Raw genomic sequence first — 22,346 nt, forward strand, 5'->3', positions numbered from 1 at the left:
GAATTTCTTCCCAAGAACAGATTTAGTTATAAATGAGGAGGAGGCACCGACCTCATTCAAAGGAATGGCTGTAGTTAGTCCCACGCTTGAAATAAGAGGTATGTTTCCTGTATGCATTCTAGTGCTTCCCGATGATGAACATCACAACCACCTATTTTCTATATCAAAGGTGTGCAATTTTTTCAAGCTGAGTCTTTCATGGGCCTAAGGCCAGCATGCAGGGCCAATCCACAGAAGTTGGCAGGACTAGGTCACATGTATATTTAATTAAAAGAAATGACAGATTAAACAAATGTAGATTTAAATTTAATTAAAATAAAGTTTACAAATTGTTTATTTGCAGTGTTATAGCCTTCTCCACTCCTAAGGCTCAGGGCAGGTTACTACCGAGTAAAAATATAAAACAATGAACAAATATAAACCAAGTTTCTCCACAATGGATGCCACTAGCAAATAACTACAGCTGAAGGCTTGGTGGAACTGAACCATCTTAAATAACTTCTGAAATGATAGCTTTATGAAACTTTGGGAGCAAAGTGTTCCAAAATAAGGGGTCACCATAGAGAATTAAATGCTGTTAACATGACTTTTCTCCAAATTATTAAGGATTTTAATTGAGTGATTATGTGCCATCAAATCAGAGTTGACTCTCAACAACCTCATTGACAGACCTTCTCCAGGATGATCTGTCCCCAGTGTGGCCCTTCAGGTCTTTCAACTATGCACTCATTGCCACAGTTATCAAAATAATGTTTAAAAAGTTTAATCAGTTCAATTAATTTTAATTAATGTAATAATTTTCCCCTTCTGTTATTAAAAATTACAATGGAAGAACAACTTCTGAAGGAATTTTGGAGGACCACAGTCAAAGTCCTTCAGAAGGCTATGCTCCTACTCTAAATGATTCCTTCTGCGCTGCAACACCACTGACATCCCTATAACCAGTAGAGAAAAAAAGGGAAATGGAAGCAAAATTGGCAGAAACAGGAATAACAGAAATTCTTCTATAAAGTTCAGATGTGCTGCTGAGATTTCTGAACATTTATAGACCATTTCTTTCTCACTCAAGTTTGCAAACTATTAAGTCTTCCTGAAGCCATCACTGCTTATCATTTGATTTCATGTGCATTTAACTGAAAATCAACTCCAATCTACTCCCAAATAGATTGGCATCCTGTATACAATTCTCTACTTGTTTGTTCAGAATCAGTCTATTTGGAGGGCCCTGGGATTTCCTTCCTACAAGTGTGCTGTAGGATGTCTTTCATTCCGCTATGAAGGCTCTGAGTGCCACTGATGTTGAACAGAACATGGTGTACATCACAGATTGTAGCTCTAGCATAATCACTACAAGTTTGATATACACTTGGCACACACCCGAGCAGTAGGCTGAAAGACAGGTTTTAAAATTTAAAATAAATAAATAAAATGCCACAAGCTTTCAGAATAGAAGTGGTTCTCTAGTGAGAAATTATTTTACACACTTCCCACACACAGCCTCCCCCAGCACACATATTCAGTGCTTTGCAAATCTGGCCTGCAGCCAGAGTATCAGTTAAGCGTTAAAATCTCTTTGAAGGTTAAGAAATGTAATTCAAGGGAATCTACTGACTGCCTAAGGCTGTAATCTTATGCCTGCTTTTGGGAGCCAGCCTTACTGAAACAAATGGGACCTATTTCAGTATACAAATAATTCAGTTTCTTTTGAAATTGGTGCTCTGAAAAATTATGGAGTTCTCTTAGAAGTTTATTGTAGGATTCCTCAAAAAGAATTTCCAAAAGTTTAAGTAGCTGTACTGGAAATAGCCATGGCGAAGACTGAGATACATTCCAAGGTGAATAGCACAAGCTACTTCAGCTTTTCCAGCCTGGCACTTTCGCTCTGGAGGGTGCTGATTGGAGAAGTCTGATCTAAACCAGTGTTTGTCACCCTCAGCAACCTCACCCTCAGCATGCTGACAGGTGAATTCTGGGAATTGAAGTCCACACATCTTAAAGTTGCTGAGGCTGAAAAACATTGATCTAAACCACCTGGTAAAAACCACCTGGTCTCATTTTCTGAAGTTATACCTTAGGGTCCTATGCCGTTCACAGGGTTGTCACCAGCAAAGGCATCTTGATAAATAAATCTGTCTTATCATAAAAAGATATTATTTGTGCTTTCTTAAGGAAAGTGATGGCTACAGCAACCATTACTACAATTTACACAAGTCAGATATTCACTGAGTCTGTCTATTAAGGTGTGAAATATAGAAGTTGTGGGAGGAGTTAAGAAGCTTGTGAGTGTATACCTATTTCCCAAGTACTCCTAAAAAATATTGTATTTTTATTTTTAATCCTTCTGTCCATTTCATTTTTGAAGTGGTATGTTGATTTTGGATGAACATCATGAGCTTCTGATTTTATGGTTTGTCAACTTTACAGATACGTTTTGACTGACTTTTAAGAGGTTTTTAGCAGAAGCTGTGCCAGCCATAAGACTATGTCCATATGCCTTCAGCCCTGGAGCAGATTCTAGTCACGTTGTTCGCCACTTGGCATAGCCCTTGACTGAATCAAACTGGATGTATTTTTTGTCTGTCTGTCTGTGCAATTTCCTTTGATGCAAATTGTTTTTGGAAAGAGAAAATACCTTCACTTTCAGAGGTCTCAGTACTGTATTCTTCATGATTTGACAACAGGCAGTTAAATTTTGGCCTGCGCTCCAAGCCTGCTTGGATTCCTTTTTCAGAAACTCCTGATCGAAAGCTTTGTGAACGAGAAACTGAGAACTCAAACTGCTTAATCACCTCCTCATCACTGTCTGAGGACGTTGTTAGATCTTCATCATCCCCATAACTGTTCACTGGGAGAAAAAAGACAGACACAGAGGATTTTGACAGCCCATGGGGTGGAACATGGATACAACCTTGTCTTACAAGCTCAGAAAAACAAAACAAGGCAAGAGCCACCAGATGCAGGATCTCCAATTAGCCATTTGTGTTTTACCAAGAGGTGTCCCAACTTTCTGCTAGTGATCTTCATGAAAACAATGAATGTTTCTTTTTTCCCCCTCTCCCTATTTCTCATTCCATTTTTTTCTTTTTGTGAAGAGGATGCTGATGTTTAATATTTGTCATGTTTCACTTATTTAATTTGAGGTAGTTGATCTTCTAACATCTCAGTAATTATAAGTAAAAGTAAACTTTCAAGAGTTTTCTACTAATCAACTTGATCCTGAAGGAAGATGTCAAAAGCTACAGCAAACAAAGAGAAAGGACTAACATTATATCCCTGAAATGAGCAATGAAATTAACTTTGCAGCTGAAAATGCAGGTATAGTACAAGTAGTCCTCGACTTATGACCATTTGTTTAGTGATCATTCAAAGTCACAACGGCACTAAAAAAAGTGACTTATGACTGGTTCTCGCACTTACGACCATCACAGCATCCCCCATGGTCACATGATCAAAATTAAGGCGCTTGGCAACCGGCATGTATTTACAATAGTTGCAGCATCCCGGGGTCACATGATCACCATTTGTGACCTTCCCAGCCAGCTTGTGACAAGTAAAACTAGTGGGGGAAGCCAGATTCGCTTAATGGCCATGTGATTTGCTTAAGACCATGTGATTCGCTTAATGACTACCGCTTAATGACTACCGCAAAAACGTCGTAAAATTGGGCATGGGCACATGATGCCTCACTTAATGACTGCAGTGCTTAGCGACCAAAGTTCCAGTCCCAATTGTGGTCGTAAGTTGAGGACTACCTGGTAACTGTTAATCAGACACTGGCTCAACCTTGCTCCACATATCCTCCACAATGTTTTATGAGAGCGCTACATGATGGGTAGATATTTATAATGCTATTTGGCTTAAACATTTATTTATCCATCACTATTATTAATATTTTAAACATAGTTCAAAAGTGCTATAGGAATGGGAAGGGAAATATTTATTGGAGATAAATGACTATCATCTGACCTTAGTTACAAATGAAAACAGCCTCCCCACCTATTCCAGTCTCCACTCTAGTCTGGAAAGGGATACTCATGTCATAACCGAACCTGGATAAGTGTTTTCAGATCAGTTACAATACACAGTATCAGTTATTTCTGACTGCTGTCCATGTATTGGGTACAGGCAATAAAATCCCAGCATAAAAATTCTGTCAAAACAAGATAAACATGTGCCTAATGCCACTAAAAGTCCCTGCTCCTTTGCTCCTTGGTCAAAGTGATCATTTGATGGCACACAAGATTCACAAGGGCCAAAATTCTCCTTCTGAATATAGTTAGTTAGCTGAAGATCAAGTCACTTTTGATTCTCAGAGATTGCATGGACAAATGCTTTTCATCTTGACCTATCTTTAATATAATTCATAACTTTTCTAAGAACATTGCAGTAGTCTTTTAAAGCTAATCCATCCACTTTATCCATTGGCTTCCCTTTCTATTTCCCTCAACCTTGCCAAGATCATAATTTTTTCTACTCCATAATCTCCCATCGCATGCCCAGAGTATGTGAATTTCTGCTTGCTGATCATCACCTCAAGGAACAGTCAGCTTTTGATCTATGACTGATTGATTCTTCCTGCAATGTATACTTCATAAACATCTATTATTTTTCAATTGTTGTGATCTTTGTTGTCACTGAAACATCTTTTACAGTCTTACCGAAGTTCAACATTGCCTTCCTGCCTGAAACTAATTTCATGATATATACTTCTCAAGCATACTAACCAACATTAACTATTCTTGATCCCAAGAAAACAAAACTATCTGTCACCTTAACGTTATCCCTATTAACAAAGTTCATTAAGCATGCAGGCTTGCAATGCCCTTGTCTTCTTAATATTTAATAGTAATCTGGATTTTTAACTTCCCCTTTTTACTGAACGTGACAAATCTAAGAAGAATCAGATCTGGTTACTACTTCCAGAAGTGATCATGAAAGAAATTGGAAAAAGAAAACATCCCAGAAGAAAGCAATAGCAAATCATTTCTGTTGGTGCCAAGAAAAACCTTTAATGTATACAGTATATTCTTTAAAACTAAGCACTTGCTATGCATTCAGGATTAAATGTTAAAAGATAGAGGTTATTTTTCTTTTTGCACCTTCACTAAATAGAACTGTACAACCCAGTCTAAAAATTAACCCTGTGCAAGATGACATGGTTGTCGCCTATAAACCTCTGCCCTGGGGACCATGTTTTATTGGAAGCAAGTATCACTTGAAAAGGACATCATGTTTGGTAAAGTCGAGGGCCAGCGAAAAAGAGGAAGAACTTCAGTGAGATGGATTGATACAATTACAGCAACAATGGATGAAAACATTGGAACAGTCAGGCACATGGCGCAAGACCAAACAGCATTTCGTTCTGTTATACATAGGGTCGCCATAAGTCATAAATGACTTGACAGCAACTAACAACAACAAACACCCTACTTCTCCATCCTATCCTACACTCGTTTCTGTGTCAAGATCTTCAGTACTGCTTGCACAAATGATTCTATTTGCCTCTGATCCAAGTGAGATAAGTCTTTTCTGGTGACTTCATAGGCACGTCCATCCAATTTTCCTGGTGACATTAAGGAAGTGGTTTTTCATTCTGGGTATTTTTTACTTCCTCGTATGGTCTGTACCCCTGATATTCTCTGGAAGTCTCCCATCCGAGTGCTAATCAGGCCCAAGCTGCCTAGCTTCAGAGGCAAGACAGGGTCAGCCAGGTGCTGCCATCTATTGAGAAGCCTCTGACAAAAATGTGTAGTAAATCTAATAGCTCAGTGACAGAAAGGATGCTCAGCAGCCAGAAAGTCCCAAACCCAGCCTCTGGGAACTCCTATTAAATTAAATATTTCTGCCAGAGACTGTAAATGGTCAACGTCAGAAAGAGAAGATGAAGCTCAGCTGGAAGCCCAAATAATCTGAGACAATTTGTTCAGCTCCTGGTGCAAACTTTTGCCTTTGATCATGCTACTTGCCTTGGATTTATTGCTTGTTCTTTTCTATTATCACCTGGGATGGCCCAACCCCACATGGTCACCATGAAGTCTCATGCTACTACTGACTAAAGCAGCAGAACGGATGGGATTGTGAAGAAAGAATGCCTGACAGATCTCCAAATCCTCTCTGGGCCACCAGAAAGAAGGCAATCTCATATGTTGGATACAAAATACATTAAGCCTAACAACATATTTATACAAAAGAATAACAAGCCTTCAAAGATATGGCTCCATATTCTTCGCATATATTTCTGGCAATGCTGAAAAAATCTGTGTTGCCAGAGCTGTATTCTTTTATCCTAAAAAAAAAAAACCAGTACAATATAGTAACACACAAGACAGCTGGTATATTCAAATGCATGTGACTATGCGTGTGTGTATGTGAAATAGAGAGAGAGAATAAGCGTGCACGCACACAAATTGTCACTTATACCCATCACTCCCCCAATCCCATCAGTTCCCAAAGGAATGATTCCTCCTGTTGTTTCCCTGGATGCAGATGGCAAAAAAAAAACTAAAAATAAAACTAAAAATCAAGAAGTGGCACACTCACTCTTTTTTGTACCAATTAGTAGGGATGATGGCATTGAAACACCTGCTGTTTCATAGCCAGATTTGTGAGTTTAGCTCATACCTCAAACTCACTCTGGAAATACCCCAAAGCTTAGAGGTGCAGCTGTGGGCACAGGAAAGTCAAGCATTTGCAAGCCTAAAATAATGTAGCAAAGGCTTCAATGTCAGAGTCACAGAGCTGATCTTACACTAGGCAAAGCAAATGGAGGACATGCACAGATATTTGGAAGAATCCAATCTCTATCGGATAGTAGAGAATGCCTATTTCTAACTTCCACACCCATGCATTTAGTGTATGTACATACTGTATGTAGATGTGAGTACATAGAGCATTAAGATTTCAGCTTCCTATTCTGTTCACTTTATATTCCCCTATCCATAATAGCTATATAATAATATTGCCTTAGTTCTCCTTTATGTAACAAATCTCCCTTCCTTGAAGATGGAGGTCAAATTTAGAAATGATTGCTGTAATACTACTTATTATGCTTTCCATTTTATATGAGAAGGATCCAAAGACTAAAAGAAAAACAGGGTTCATACAGAGTGCTAGGTATCTAGATTTAGGTGCCTTCAAGCTTATGCAATTGGGCATTATGTAAATTAATAAAGAAAATAAATGAAAATGTTGCATAAACCTTTTGGCTTACCATAATGGGTAAACTTAGCCACTATGACTTATTCAGCAAACCGTGTTAAATAAACTATGGCTTAATGTGATGGATGAATGGCACAAGGCCACTCAATAGTGGTTAGCTAAAATGGAATTGCATTTCCATTCCTTCATTTCTTAGATTTTGTTTTGTCACAATAAACAAGAATAAAAAATAACTGGGAAGAATCAAACACGGTACGTAAGGTAAAAGCTACGGTTTCCTACAATTAGCTACCCACTGCAGGAAACAGGGTGCTCGGCTACCTCATTCTTTTGTCTGATATAAAATGGTTTTTCTTGCATTCTTATGGACGTATCTGCTGCATGTTCACGAACCCTAACCCTAACCTTCACTCAAAAGATTTATTGTGGATGAAAACAACTTTTTTTTTTGCAATACTGCAGTAATAGAGGCTTCCTTACAGAACCACTGAAAATATTACCACTGTGGCATACTGTGCACTGTGATTTGTTGTGCACTCTGTCAATAAACAAATATGGTCAATCATTTCACTTCCAATTCTTTGGGAGTGTTTAACAAGCTCTCTTTACTTCCATTTGGAAAAGCCATGTTGCACTCATGTGGCCAAAACCCCCACCTCTGTGCACATCATTGAACCAGCTAACAGTATGTCTCCAACATGATCATCATTTTACTGAAGCAAGGCAGAGAAGTGGCCCACCAAATATTATTCATAAAAATTGCTCTTCTGAAGATTTCATACTATTATCAACATCCCTAGAGACTTAGGAAGGTCATGGATCCAATCAAAGCTGTGGCTCTGAAACAGTTGTTTCGTTGACAACAGTAGCATCACGTAGTTAATACAAATCTGGCCACTCAAGAGAGTGCTAAATGGGACAAAATTTTTATATACAGTCTGGCCAGAAAATTAAACCTACCTTATGAGACATCAGCCTCGGCCTAACTTTCCTCTGAAAACATAGCCTATCAAACCTAGCACAAGCATGGAATGCTAAACTTTATTAAACCTTGATTGCTTCTTGCTTCTCCATGGCCTGAACCTGGGATCTACTGCTGCACATAGATGCTCTAGCACTATTCCATGTTCACTTTTGCAGAAATTAAACTAAGATATTGGTTTAAGAACCACATTACCCATTTTAGGATGAATACATACTGTACAAATTCCATAAATGTTTTAAAAAAAGACCTATAGCTTTCAACGCAGCACTGTAAAAGCAGTAGTATACAAGCAATCCCCCCAGGGCCATATGCAAACCCTGAAAGCCTTGGGTGGACATTTGGAATGCCCCCAACCGTTGTTGCTAAATTGTTGTTGTTAATGGGAGACAAGGAGAGCATGATTAAATGCATGGTGAGTAATCATATTAATGGAATTTAATTTATTTAATTAAAAGTAATTTCAGCTTTTATCCTATGCCTCACCTACTTTTTGGAGTGTTTATTGGCCCAAGAAACACTGTTCATGTATGCTGCAAAGCATTCTTTCCACACTTTTATTTATTCATTTATGCTAGTCCATTTTATCTTAGTGGGGGAAGCCATTTATTTAATTTGTTATAGCCACAATTTTTCCATTACAGAATTCAAATGGGCCAGACCAAAAGCTGCCTAGCTTAATCAAAATAACTGCATGCTGTTGGATGGGTAAGGATGCAAAACAGTTAACCAAAATGCTAAAGTCTCTTTGTTTCTTAACTGAGATGCTAAAATCTAACACTTTCTGTTCCAATCTGAACAAAGTCATTAGCTAGCACAGATCTCATCCTAGTCACAAGGATACCTTCCATTTTAGCTATTTTAACTCTGCCAACTTCTCTCATGCATGTCAGGCTCAACTATATCTCAGAACAAGAATAACAGTGTCAGGCTGAGAGGCTGGACTGTTTCCTTAATCGCACACACAAGAATTAAAGTACAGAGGATGCTTTGATTGTCATCTAAACTATTCAAGGTGAAGTTACTTCTCATTCCCACTCGTCATGCTTTTATTCATACTATTATCCCCCATTGCAAATGTCACATTTTCAGCTGCTCTACGGAACAATCTTTGTTCACAGTATGCAAGTAAATATTTACCTCTTGAGATGAACAATCTACCAAAGAAGTCACTTCCTTAGACCATATTTGCATATTATGAAGACATACTTCACACACAGGCACTTATCTTGATCAAATTCTCTCCTCCTCCTCCTGTTTAGCTTGCCTACCTCCTTTAGTGCCCAGTCAATACTATACCCTGATGTATAGTATTGCAACTCACAGCACCAGCTTCCAGTCTAGATTTTATTTCTTGAGGTCCATAGGGATGATCTTGGAAACTAAAAATCGGAAATGGTAATAGCTTAATACTTTTTGTTTTCAAGTATGTCCTTCCATATGAGAAGAAAGAGCAGGATAAGCTGGGATAAAAGAACATCTGGAATGGAGGCTAGAAATAGTAGCAAGGAACAACTACACTATTGGAGTTCTACTGCAAGAGAAGCCACAAGATTACATAGCCAAACCTTAAGAAAAGTCTGTCCAAATACTGGGATTTCTCTCTCACACACAGGCAAGCTTCCACAGGACAAGTAAACTTTAAGAGCCTATACTAACCTGCAGTCTTCAGATGCCTTGCACATGATGAGCTTGGTTTGGGATGACAGGACATCTGAAGGGCAGCACCCTAGAGAAGCCTGATCTAAAACTTATGGAGATTTAACCAGTATTAACACCCCTCCCCCCCTCTTTATCCCTAAGGAAACTAGGTTATTGTTATACCCCTTCTTCTAGTGAGAACATTGTTTTTTTTCCAAATCTGCTTATGAGCTGGAGAAAAGGTCAGAATATCTACTCCAGAATCAACATACACAGCCTTATCATTTATCACTTCTGTTTATACAAGCTTTGGAAGGATATGTCACTGGACCTGGGGATCTGGATGTGTGGCAGAGTCTATGCAATGGTTGCATTGATTTGTCATTGGTGCTTTTGTTTTTTACCTTGGCTGCAGATTACATGTATGCTCTTGTTTCTATTGTTTTATGGTTTTTATGCTGTTTTAATTAGCCCCCCAGTTGAGATAATAAATTAAATAAATAAATAAGTCTGATTCTGTGTATCTTGTGAAAAAAGTTTTGGGTGCCCTATCTCCAGAATCTGCATAACTGCATTATATCAATCAAACAGCTTCCTAACTATGGAACTTGCCCGGGGCAGCATAAGGAGAAAAGAAAGCAATCTCGGGAGGGAAGGAAGGAAGGAAGGAGGGAGGGAGGGAGGGAGGGAGGGAGGGAGCAAATTACTTTATTCTGCTTTGCACCATGAGTCTCCTACCTCAGTCATGACTGTAATAGTCTTTCTCCAGTTCTTGAGCATTCTGGAAGATGTAATCCAGCCTGTAACAGTTGGCTTGATTGTGAATTGTATTGTTACAGGTTTGTAATGTGTGTTTTCCATATAACATACATGTATCTGCTGGAGGGGAAGTGATTGTCCTGGCCAGAAAGTAGTTGGCAAGAAAAAAACGTATTTTAAATGACAGAGATGGAGCACTGATTGCTAGCTGCTGAAAGGGAGTTAAGAGTGTTTAGTCCAAGAGAACCACCGTATAGCTAGTGAAGTCAATGTGTGAAGAAAATGGAAGAATTAAAGAAAAAGAATGTATAAAATCAGAAACTCTCAAAAGAATGGAAGTGATTCTAATTCAGAGAGAGAATGTAGGAAACCTTGTGCTAATAAGCAACTCTATGTCAATTAACAAGACACACCAATAAAGAAAACACTGTTAAGAAACATAATGAAACCATAATCATAGCAAAACATTATTAAATTATTCCCATCAAGCAAAGTAAACTTTGAAGTAAACTGAACTGGCAATCTTTTATGCCCAAGAAGCTTGTCAATATCAAAAGTACAAAATACTGTTTGCTTCTTACTGAAAGTTAATAGCTTTGAACCATCTGTTCACCCAAATGTATTTTCTGCTACCATGTAAGAATTTTAAAGAAACAGTTGATTACTAAGTGCAATCCCAGAATTATCATGCATTTCTGACTGGTGGCAGCAATACTTGAAGAAAAAAAAACCTTTCAGGTACTATGAAGAAAACACAGAAACTGATATTGTAGAAATTAACAACAAAAGGGGGTGCTGAAGTTCAGAACTACTGCCTTCAGGATTAACAGTGACAGCCATGGATCTGGGACAGTGGGTCTGTGACAGGCAGATGGATGATTAGTCTATAGTAACTAGAAGCACTTCTCCTGGATTTCATAGACAATGGGCTCTCCCAATCCTATCAGAGATACTACAGGCTGAACTTGGGATCTCATAAATCCAAAGCAAGTCTGAGGATTAGAAGGGCCAAGGTCAGATGCAAAGAAGGTGAGTACAGACAGGCTATTACAATAACAATGCACAGATGTCAACACCCCTCTCACTGAGAAACGACTGGCTCTCACTCATTTTGGAAGCACAGGAGGAAAAAGAGATGTACTGTGACATTAAAACATGGAATATATAAGGTTTGACACTTAAGAGTTGTACTATGTGGTAATTTATGAGTATTTCCGGAAACCATCTCTTGATGGTAAAAACCATCTCTTGATGGTCAGCTAAGTGGTAGCATCTATTTGGATTTGGCTAGTATTTGGGTGGAAAACCCCTAGGAAATACCATTGAGTCTACATTGGGAAGTAAAAAAAAATCTTGGAAGAAAGTAGCAATGAACCACAGCCATTGCTGTTGCCAAGAAAACTGTGTGGGCTTTTCAATGACATCATCAGGAGTCAAGCTGGACTTCAAGGAGACTTTAAATTACAGGCTCTCAGACAGCTTTAGCAACTACTATACCTGTATGTCAATTCGCTGAAAGCTATGGCTGCCAGTGATTTTATGGTTCATATATCACAGGGTTGTTTGGCCATTAAAAGTGCAGTTCTCAGAAACAAAAGGTGTCAATAATTGCCCTTTATATAATAACACAGATAGTGGAATTGCATTTCCAGCTGCAACTGCAACTGAAGGCTGGTGTAACACCATCAGTGATCACAGTCATTTTTGAGTGTTCAGTGAAAGTCTGGCATTAACCCAAGACCACACTTTGCTTTGCCTACATACATGACAAAGTAAATGTTGGTTTAGTTCACATCTGTGTTTTTGTGGACTGTGCACTCCTTTGCTATTTTAACTCAGTACATGCACTGTACATATCTATGCTTTGATGTGTCTGATGTATGCCTATGTCCACAAATACAGAGCACAAACATTTTTTTAATGCAAACATTTTCCCAAGAATTGGCAGAGAAATGTAACTTATCTCTCTTCAAAATGAAACGCTTTTAAAAACTGCAAGATGATTTTTCAGAGCTTAGAGAAAAAGAGAAGATTTGGGGTTAAATATAGCACTGGCACTTCTAAACTATCTCCAAATATTATATTTCTCTTGATTTTATGTTCCCCTTTTGTTCAAGCACAGGATGAGAACTGTCATCATAAAATATTAATTCTCCTGTTGTTTCCTGCCCCTTCCAAAAATGAAACACATGTACATCAAGTGAAGACTATACTGGAGTAAGAACGCAAGGCCTCTTTGCTTTTTCATCAACAGCAATTATTTGACAAAGAGTGTCTATTTTCTTCTCATACTTTACTATTAGCAAAAGGGTTCTTCTGTGATCTGCCAGAAGTGCTTCTATGGCAACAAAAAGCATTCAAGTATTTTTCTTGTTTTGTGTCAATTTATCATTAAAAGCCTCTATTATATTTTTGGGAGCTGGGTGAAAGAGGGCACATTAAGAATAAATAAACGTTGAGAAAGCAACAGCCCCCTCCCCCAAAAAAGCAGCAGCAAAAAAGAGAAAATAGACACATAGGAAATGCCAAAAAACACAGTAAGACAATTGTTTACAATTTTGAGGCAGGACAGCATATTTATTCTACTCATAATCTCTCTTCCATTACCAAACATTATGTACCAGACTACCTCAGAGAGATAACCACAAAGACAGTGTCAGTCCTCTTCTTCTGAGTTTTGAGTTTGAGAAAGGACTTGAAGAGCTGGGGTTAAGATATTAAAAGTAGCCTTCCCCAACCCAGTGCTCTGCAGATGAGGGGGACATCAATACCCTTAATTCCCTAGCCAACATGGTCAAATCTGAAATCTCACACATCTGAAAAACATCAGGTTGGGAAAGCTAGAAGACAGAGAAGCCATCAGCTCATTTTAGAACCACTCCTTCTGCCTTTAGGAACAAAATATGTTAGGTATTAAGTGTATGCATTTATCTTATTTATTGCATTTCTTCACCGCCCATCTTGATAACAACTCTGGGCGGTATGCATGTACTCAATATATAAATGACTACTCTAACAGCAACTTTCCTCCAATGGCAAACAGTAGGCACTGTGGGAAATTTCATCAGAACTGACTTTTGTTGGGAATTTTTAAAAACCCTCTCCTATACCCCTGGCCCATAAGCTGTTATTTCAATAAGAAAAATAAAACATATTAAAAAAAATACCCTGTATTGGCCCTGTTCCCATGACAGGCTTTTTACTGGTTCAGTTGGAGTCATTATGTCATGGGAACATCACAAAGGTATCAAGAGACCTAGTCAACTAACTCATAGGGAGTTAGATTTTGCCCCATAAAGACCCAGTCTTGAAGTCCCATCCATTTTGTACATGCATCACTCTTGAAAAAGGAGTGGGTCTTCATTCTTGCAGTCACTACCACACTGAGTATTTTTACCCCCTCCCTCAATGCCTCGGAGTTTCTCACCCTAGACCTGCCTCATAGGATTGGCATGTGAATAAAAATGCTCTTTTCTATGTAAATGTAGCATGTAAATGTTTATGAACATCAGTAAAACAACCAATGTATCAAGATCAGTTGTCAGTTACTGTTCTTTCATTATGTCCTATACACAAATTTTTATTTTTATGCCCTCTGCCTTGTTTTCATTAACAAGATGGCTTATTTGCACAACATACCTAACTAGGTCGAGTGTCAGAACCAAGCTTGCCACTGACTCAGAATTAGTTCCACTTTCTGAGTCAGAGGAGGAATTGGCAACTTACCGGGCTGGAATCGGAGAAACGAAACTCCAGCATGACTCAGCAGAGCGGGAAGAACCTACAACGCTGATTGGGCGAGATCCGGAGGGGGATTTGAATATACCAATCAGTGCACGCCAGAGACCGGCTGAAAAGCACGTGAAGGAGAAGGCAGTTTGATTGGCTGCAGGAGACTCCAAGCATGCCAAAAATCGGGATAAAAGGCAGCCAGCCAGACAGCGAGCTGCCGGAGACAACCAATCCTCTAACTCTGCAGCTTCAGGAGAAGAGTCCTTACCGGTATCGGAGTCAGCATCTGTGGCCAAAGAGGAACCAGCACTTGAGCTCCACTCCAAAGATGAATCGAATCCTGCATCCACTGCCAGTGAGGAAACAGCCATGCCCAGCAGCCTTTGCCTTGCTTCCAGCCGTGAATTGCCATGATCCCCTCAGCAGCGTGAGCAAGCCTCAGCTTTCCAGCGCAGCTGTTTGTCCATAGTTCTATGCGATCACGCTTCGCAGACTCCAGCGTGTTTCGAAGTTTCACACCTACCTTGTTCAGGATCTGGGTTCGTGGCCCACGCAGTCCTTCCAGCCGAGTCCAGCCTAGTTCCGAGTTCCAAGCCTTGCTCCAACCCTTCAGTCCAGAGGATCCAGTCTAGTTCGGGGCTTCCAGCCAAGTCCAGCCCTGCTCCAGTTTCAAGCCTTGCCTTCAAGTCTTCAGTTCAGAGTACCCAGCCTAGTCCAGAACCCCCAGCCAAGTCTAACCTTGCTCTGAGTTTGAGTCCTTCTCCAATCTCCTTCAGAGATTCAGCATCAGTACCGTTCCAGTCGAGAAATGTTACCTCCAGTTGGCCCAGCTGGGCGTGTTTAACCAAGTCTTGCATATCAAGGACTTCATTATTGTAAATAGTTATTTAATAAAGATTATTCTCTAAGAACCTGTCTGGTGCTTAGTCTGTAAAGGACATCAAGAACAGGATGCATGTGGTGTGTGGACTTGAAAACTCAGTCAGCACCAGAGTAGACGAGAGTCATATTTTATCTAACTCTAACCCCAGGTTTAACCCCAAATAATTTTAACCTCCCCTGGTCAGCTGTGTATCCCAAACATCAGAAGATTTAACTTATGGTTAAACTTATTTTCTGGCTTCCAAATACTAAGACAGGAGCCTAGAGCAGTCCAGGAACAGCAGACAAACAATGGGGGTTTCTCTAGGCATTCAGTCTCTGGGGGTTTTTTGGTTTTTAGCCCTCCCCAAAACCTCTATGGCAAATCTAATCCTGATTTGGCCACTACAGATTTTTCTTTTAGTTTCTTCTAAACTGAAATATCAAGCACTAAATTCTGCAAATGAGGCAAGGATACTAGAAAGAAATGCTGCCTCTTCATTGAACTGGGGTAGTTTTGCTGCTGCTTCATTGTGTGAATCACTTCTCTAGAGATAGCAGCATACCAAGTTAGCCTTGTTATGCAAACCTAACATATATGTCTGTGAAAAATTATTGTCAGATTTTCTTTAAAAAGAATCAAGCTGGAAAAGGAGTTGCAATATTGAGAATGGATTTGAAGAAATAAATATCTGACTTAACAACAGTGGACAAAGCAAGTGCTTTAATCAACCTGGCACAGGTTAGATAAGAAATTAACAGAATGAAGTTGATGGTATCAGCACAGTATATCATGGAAGTATCAGCTGTGCTCATTTTCCACATTAATTGCACTTTCAAGAAAGTAACAATATGAAATGATATAGAGTTACAGTACACCATTTCAACAGGGCTTGTTTCAAGCTCAGAACCCTGAAAGCAAGTTTCTTATTTATGTCCAGAAAAGAGATTCCATCAAATGTGGAAGTGTCTTCTCTCTCAATTTCTTATTGAACTTAAGGAGAACTGGCTCCTGTCTTCAGGCACAAGGCAATTCCATCTGACAAGGTGATGTGAAGATCAAGGTGTATTTCAACATTCGTGTGAAGATGTACAATTTTTCCAATATGTACTTTCAATATTCACATTGAAATAACTTCTGCTATGAAATGAAGCCCAGTCTCTAGTTCTACAAACATGGAATAGCAACTGAGAATTGGAAAGTGCTTCTTTGATGGAAGGTTCAAAAAATGGAAATTGATTCACCAAGGTATCAAAATTGTAGGAGTATTCCATAAAGGTTAAAAATGGATATATACTTATGTTCGATACTCAAAAACAGGGCTTAGTGTCTAGCAGTTGAAATGTATTTAAGCATTGTCCCTTGAAATAGCACCTAGTACTTCAAATAGGAGCAATCTAAGTCATGTATGCACCCAAGTGGATATAGGCAGAGTTTTCCATTTGCCCAGAGAAAGCGACAAGAAGAATATTAGCAAAGTTCTGCAATGCCAGGCTCAGAAAAAGAATTTTTGGAATTTATTCAAGCCTGTCTCAAAATGAGAAGTGAATTTTAACAAAACCCCAAGTTGTTCAATAGTTAAAGTAGAAATCCTGGAGAAGAATTATTGGCCTTCCCTTTGAACTATAATTGCAGCTACCTATCTTAGGAACCTGCAAGGGACTATCTGAGAGACAAGACCCTTATCCCAATCATTCTTAGGCTTTTCTTTTGTACATTCTTCATTTTCTTCCATTAAAAATAACAGAGTTGTCAGACAACTGCATCCTCCATTACTAAATGCTAGCTTTCCAAAAAAAAAGAGCAGGGGATGCTAACGGAAACATGTACTTACAAACTGTTAGCTCTCCAGAACTCACTGACAACACATTGCTAAGAACAGATATCTTATTAGGTATGTAGCTGCCTTAACTGATCAAGCCCAGAGTTCTGTGGCCTCTAAAACTGTTTTGGGCAAAGTCCTCTGGATGCCTACTCTGTAAGGAGTATTTGAAGTCAACTCCCAGAAAACACATATATAATGCATGCATATTTACACACAGTACAGAGGGCAACTCAGAGAATGTAACATATTTCTCAATTTCTTCTCCCATCTGTGCTCTGAAGTCAGTAAGAATATGAGTATACAGGCAGTCCTCAAGTTACAATGGTAATTGGGACCAGAATTTCCATCACTAAGCAATGCTGTCATAAAGCATGATGTCACATGACCATATCACTTAGTGACGGCAATCCTGGCAGTCCCAGTTACCATCGTTAACCAAATCCCACCAGTCGTTAGGCGAGGACCTACCTTGATCCAAGCCATTCACAGCTTGGTCCCTCCCAACCCAGAACTTCAGTAAGGTAAGGGACTGCCTCCTTCGCCTCCTCCTCAATTCCCCCCACCTGCCTATCTCCCTCCATCTCTGCCCTTTTGGCTGTTCTGCATATCAATACTCCTCGGCAGCAGCAGTAAGTACCATTTGTTCAGCACCACTGTAACCCTAACCCTTAAGTCCATTAAGCAAGGACTACCTGTACTGGTGTGGAATTAGATACAAATTTAAGTCTTTGAACCTAGAAACTGGTATGCAGTTTCAAAGTTTCCTAATAGCTATTATTTCTTTAATTTCTTGGAGTATTTATGATCTTTATTATCAAGTTTTTATTAAAGAAGAACTAAATTTTCTTTCTGCTCTCAAATGAAGTATGTCTCATGACTTAGAAAAAATATGGACATTAAGTATTCCATACCCTGAAGAAAGTGGAAATTAAGCCCCTCAGGTCTCATAGTAAAGTGTCTAATATGAAGTAATTGTCTGCTGTGAGACTTACACACAGGATACCCTGATCTGATATATGACAACAGCAGCAAGACTTTTATATGCCCAAAGATGGAAAGATACACTAATTCCCACAATGGAAGAATAGATGGTTAAGTTAATGGAACTGACACAAATGGCAAAACTGACAGCACTGATAAGAGAAAATACTGTGACTGGATTTGTTTCTACTTGGAAACTGCTTTTGGACTATTCGCTTGTATCTGAAAAAAATGAAGCTTTGATTTTGGGTTTTGACAATTAAATGGTTTGATTTTAGAGAAATAATGTTACTAAAAGTTTAATGGTAAGAGATTAATTTTTTATAATATGCATTTATATTAGTGTTGGAGAAGGTCGGAAGTCACCTGTGTTTTGTGTTTTCTATCTATTTCTGCACTGTTTTAGTTTTTCTTGTTCCTTTTTTAGCTCTGTACTCTCTTTTTTGTATCTTGTATTTTAATTATACTTTGAAAAACTTAATAAAGCTTTTTTAAAAAAAGGATACCCTGATCTGCAGTAAGTGCTCCAAGAAGGGACAGAGAAGAGGCATATTGTTCAGTCTGTAACCTGACAGAGTAATCCCCTCTACAACAAATTGAAAAGTGGGAACTTTCTTTCTACGCCTTGTAATAGCTCAAAGACAGTATATACAAGATCTTCCAAATATTTTTGGAATATCATAATTTCCAAGGTAGTCCAAGGTGCTTCTGAAAAACTTGCCCATTTCTTCTATAGTTTCAGATTGTGGAGTGTTAAAGTGCACTGAAATATCAAGCTCTTACCTCTGTTACTCAAAATTCAGAACATGAAACCTATCTAAATGTACAGATGATCAGTCCTGCAGACAAGCAAACATAATGCTGTCAAAGGAGAATAAAAACTTACCATCCCAGTTACGTGAAAGGTTCTTAATTTGCTTGGAGTGGAGATGTTCCTCCTCCTCAGGGATAGTAGGGAGAGTTTCAATAGGTTGATGGCCTTTGTAACTTTGGTAGACTCCAAAAGAAGCATCCTCAAGGTACTCCTCCAAGGATTGGGGGGTGGTTCTTTTCTGCTCAGACCAATACAACTCAAGATCTGAAGATTCAGGTGAAGCAAGGTCTTGAGAGGATGATGAAGAATGATGAGAGTCCTCACTGTCCTGACTTGACGTACTGTTATCATCAGAACCTACAGAGTAGCGTTCATAAAGCCCGTCACTGTCTTCTAAATCCTCATCTTTCCCATCAAATCCATTTTGATCTGCTTTGCTTCCCAGATTATTCAAAGAAGAAGATAAGGATTCTCCTGCTTGCTGGAGAGCCTCATAGACACGAGATATCCAGGAGGAAAAAGGCTGGAAGAAGCTTAGGACATCCTGTGAAGCCATGTTTTTATATATTTAATGAACAAAAACTGTGATGGTCATAAATTCCAGCTGTTCATCTTTGCCAGTATATCAGATTCAGTGCTCTGTGAGCTACAGAACAAGCATTACAAGAGATTAGTTTGAATCATCTGTCCTTTTTAACAATGGTCTTTGTTAATCACTACGTCTAGCTAAGAAAGAACCCAAGAAAGAGAAGAACATGGGCACTATTTGATTTTACCCACAAGCTTATCAGAGTGAAAGCAGATAATTATTATGAAAAATGCTCATAACTAAATAACTGGAAAGGCCAAAATTAAATCTCACAGCACATTTTTTTTTTCCTATGAAAGGTCCTATATTCAAATCCTAGCAGATCCAGAACGGGCTAACAAAGTATCTTGATGGATTATTGCAAGTCTGTGTAGATAATATAGAGACAGGAAGCACTAGTAGTCAGATTAATATAAGGCAGACTCATAACTTCCTAAGTGGCAAGCACAACGAACTCAAAATTACTGGAATAAATCCTGAATCAATGGAATACCGCATAGTTTTATATTGCTATCTGATAAACAAAATACCTACATGTCATGCGCTGCCTGCCTCTGAATAATACTCAGACACTGGTTCGTGGATCAGGCTCTGATTTATTCACAGCGCAGTTACAGCGTTGGAAGAAAAAAGCTGAGAGTGACAGGAGCGCGCCGGTGCGGGGTTTAAATACCCCGCGCCGGTCAGCGCCCCCTCACTCGCGGTCACGTCACCCCCCTTTGTCCAATACGTTGCCCTGCCGGTGGGTGAGGGGTTCCGGGATCGCCCATCATCAGGTTTTCTATTCCTCTGCTGATTGCTGTCAGCTGGGCGATCTCCGTTGTATTGGCGCTGATGGCTTGGGTGTGCTCCGTGATCCGTTTAGTTATTGTTTGTTGGCCGTTAGTCGTTGTGGGTTGATGGCTACTTATCTTGCACCCCTTCACCTATTTCCTTGCTATTGTCATGTGTGCCATTGCGCTGATGACTTCAGCTCAACGGCACTCATGACACTACATCAGTGTATTATTAAAACATTGCAGGAGGAACAAAAGAAAACTTCTAAGCATCTAACTATTTCTTACAATGCCTATCCTTATGGATACAACCTATTAAATCACCCAAGCTGTCAACTGCTATTATGAATCTGCTTATCTGCAGCATTTGTACAGGGAAGTTATTTGCAGCCAAGAAAGCAGCAGCTGAAATTATTTCCATGACAGCCCTCACACAGATGTAATTCAACTGGCATTAAAGATTGACACTGAATGAGTTCATATTTTGTATTAAGCCATGATTTATCTAATGATGGTTTATAAACCACAATGGCTGCATTTACATGATATATGTATAATTTTGGATTAAGAAGTTTAGTACACTTTACTGAAAACTGGTAGGATGAAACTCACTAGTAGAATACAAAGACTGAAGCGTATAATTTATTCAAAAGAAACAGGCAAGGAGGTGGAGAGGATTGGGATTATATGTGAAGGAAATGCATGTACTGTATATATTAAGATCCAGGAAGCTTAGAGAAATTTGAGGGTCCAGTTAAGAGCATCTGGATAAGAATACAAGGAAGAGGAAACAACCAATATATTATTGTGGGATATATTATAGATTGCTAAGCTAGACAAAAGATCTGGATAATGCTCTCCTTGACCAGGATGTAAGACACAACAACAATAATAGCAGTCCTCAACTACCTGGACCCCTCCGGGAAAACAAACTCAGCCAAGAATCCAAGGTCCCCAAAATTCTTTCTGACTGGTTCATTTTCTAGAAGGTTCAAGAAAAGACAAAGGGATAAGTTGTTCTAGATCTGATCCTAACCAGTATGAAAGACTCGGTTGAAGAGGTAAAAGCAGCAGGAACTTTGGTAGGCAGTAATCATGTCATCCTGGGGTTCAGGCATACTCATTCATGCATTCTACATTTCAAGAGGTCAATTTTAACCAGCTGAGAATACTAGGTACACAACCATGCACAGAAATCCTCAGGTCAAATGAAAGGAGAAGAGTTGGGCTGGAAGTACAGTTGCACACAACTCCAATGATAAAATGGGAGCAGGGGGGGAGGCAGCTTAGGATGTTTAATATACATATTATACATATTAAGATGGGTATAATCCCCAAGGTGTATCAGCAAGTAGCTATTATCTTCAGAAAGAAAATTAGAAAAATTAAAGCACAAAAGGCTCACAGGGGAAGCTAGAAGCAATGAAAGAAGCTTTTTGGCTGTTAGTAATAAAAGGAAGAATAAGGAAGAGGTCCTAGGAGAAGATGGTAGGATAGTAATCGCTGACAGAAAAGGGGATAGAACTTCACAACTCCTACTTTGCTTCAGTCTTCTTCCCAAAGGAGTGTACCTTAATTTCAGCAAGTATTTGATCATGTTTCATATGAGAGTCTAGTATTGAAAATGGCAAAACATGGGCTGGAGTATTCTACATAGCTGGTTAAACAACTATACCCAACAAATGCACATCACTGGCTTCACAACAAGCTGAAAGGAAGTGTTGAGTGGTCTGCTGTAGGGCTCCATGCTAGACCCTGTGTTTTCAAAATATTTACAAATAATTTGAATGAAGGCAGAATTATTATTATAAATTTGTAGTTAACACAAAAATGGGGAATAGCAAATACCTTAGAGGAAAGTATCAAGATTCGGAAAGATCTTAACAAGCTGAAACCATGGACAGTAATCAGCAAGATGTATGTCAACAGGAACAAACTGCACAGTCATACGTTTGGATAGGAAAAATCAAAGGCATGAGTAGAGGATGGGGAAGGATCCATACTGGGAAGCAGCATGTTCAGATAAGGATCTGATTATCTTGGTGGATCCCAAATTGAAAATGAGCCAACAGTGTGATGCAACTGCAAACCAAAACCAATCCTAGGCTGCATCAACAGAAATACAGAGCTAAGATCAATAACAACTATTATTCATCTCTATCCTGCACTGGTAAGCACATATCTAAAATATTGCATCCAGTTCTGAGTATCACATTTAAGATGGAAA

General features: G+C 39.1%; 1 protein-coding gene across 1 annotated transcript in view; it reads right to left on the bottom strand.

Moving 5' to 3' along the window:
• SYT16 (synaptotagmin 16) overlaps positions 1–22,346 on the bottom strand; it is a 46,698-nt gene that overhangs the window by 19,244 nt on the left and 5,108 nt on the right. Inside the window, exon 2 of the mRNA XM_063290441.1 lies at positions 18,827–19,400. Within this exon, the coding sequence (XP_063146511.1) occupies positions 18,827–19,310 (484 nt within the window). The 5' untranslated portion in view covers positions 19,311–19,400. The remainder of the gene's footprint in view (positions 1–18,826; positions 19,401–22,346) is intronic.

This window comes from Candoia aspera, chromosome 1 (assembly GCF_035149785.1).
Source record: "Candoia aspera isolate rCanAsp1 chromosome 1, rCanAsp1.hap2, whole genome shotgun sequence".
Taxonomy (NCBI): domain Eukaryota; kingdom Metazoa; phylum Chordata; class Lepidosauria; order Squamata; family Boidae; genus Candoia; species Candoia aspera.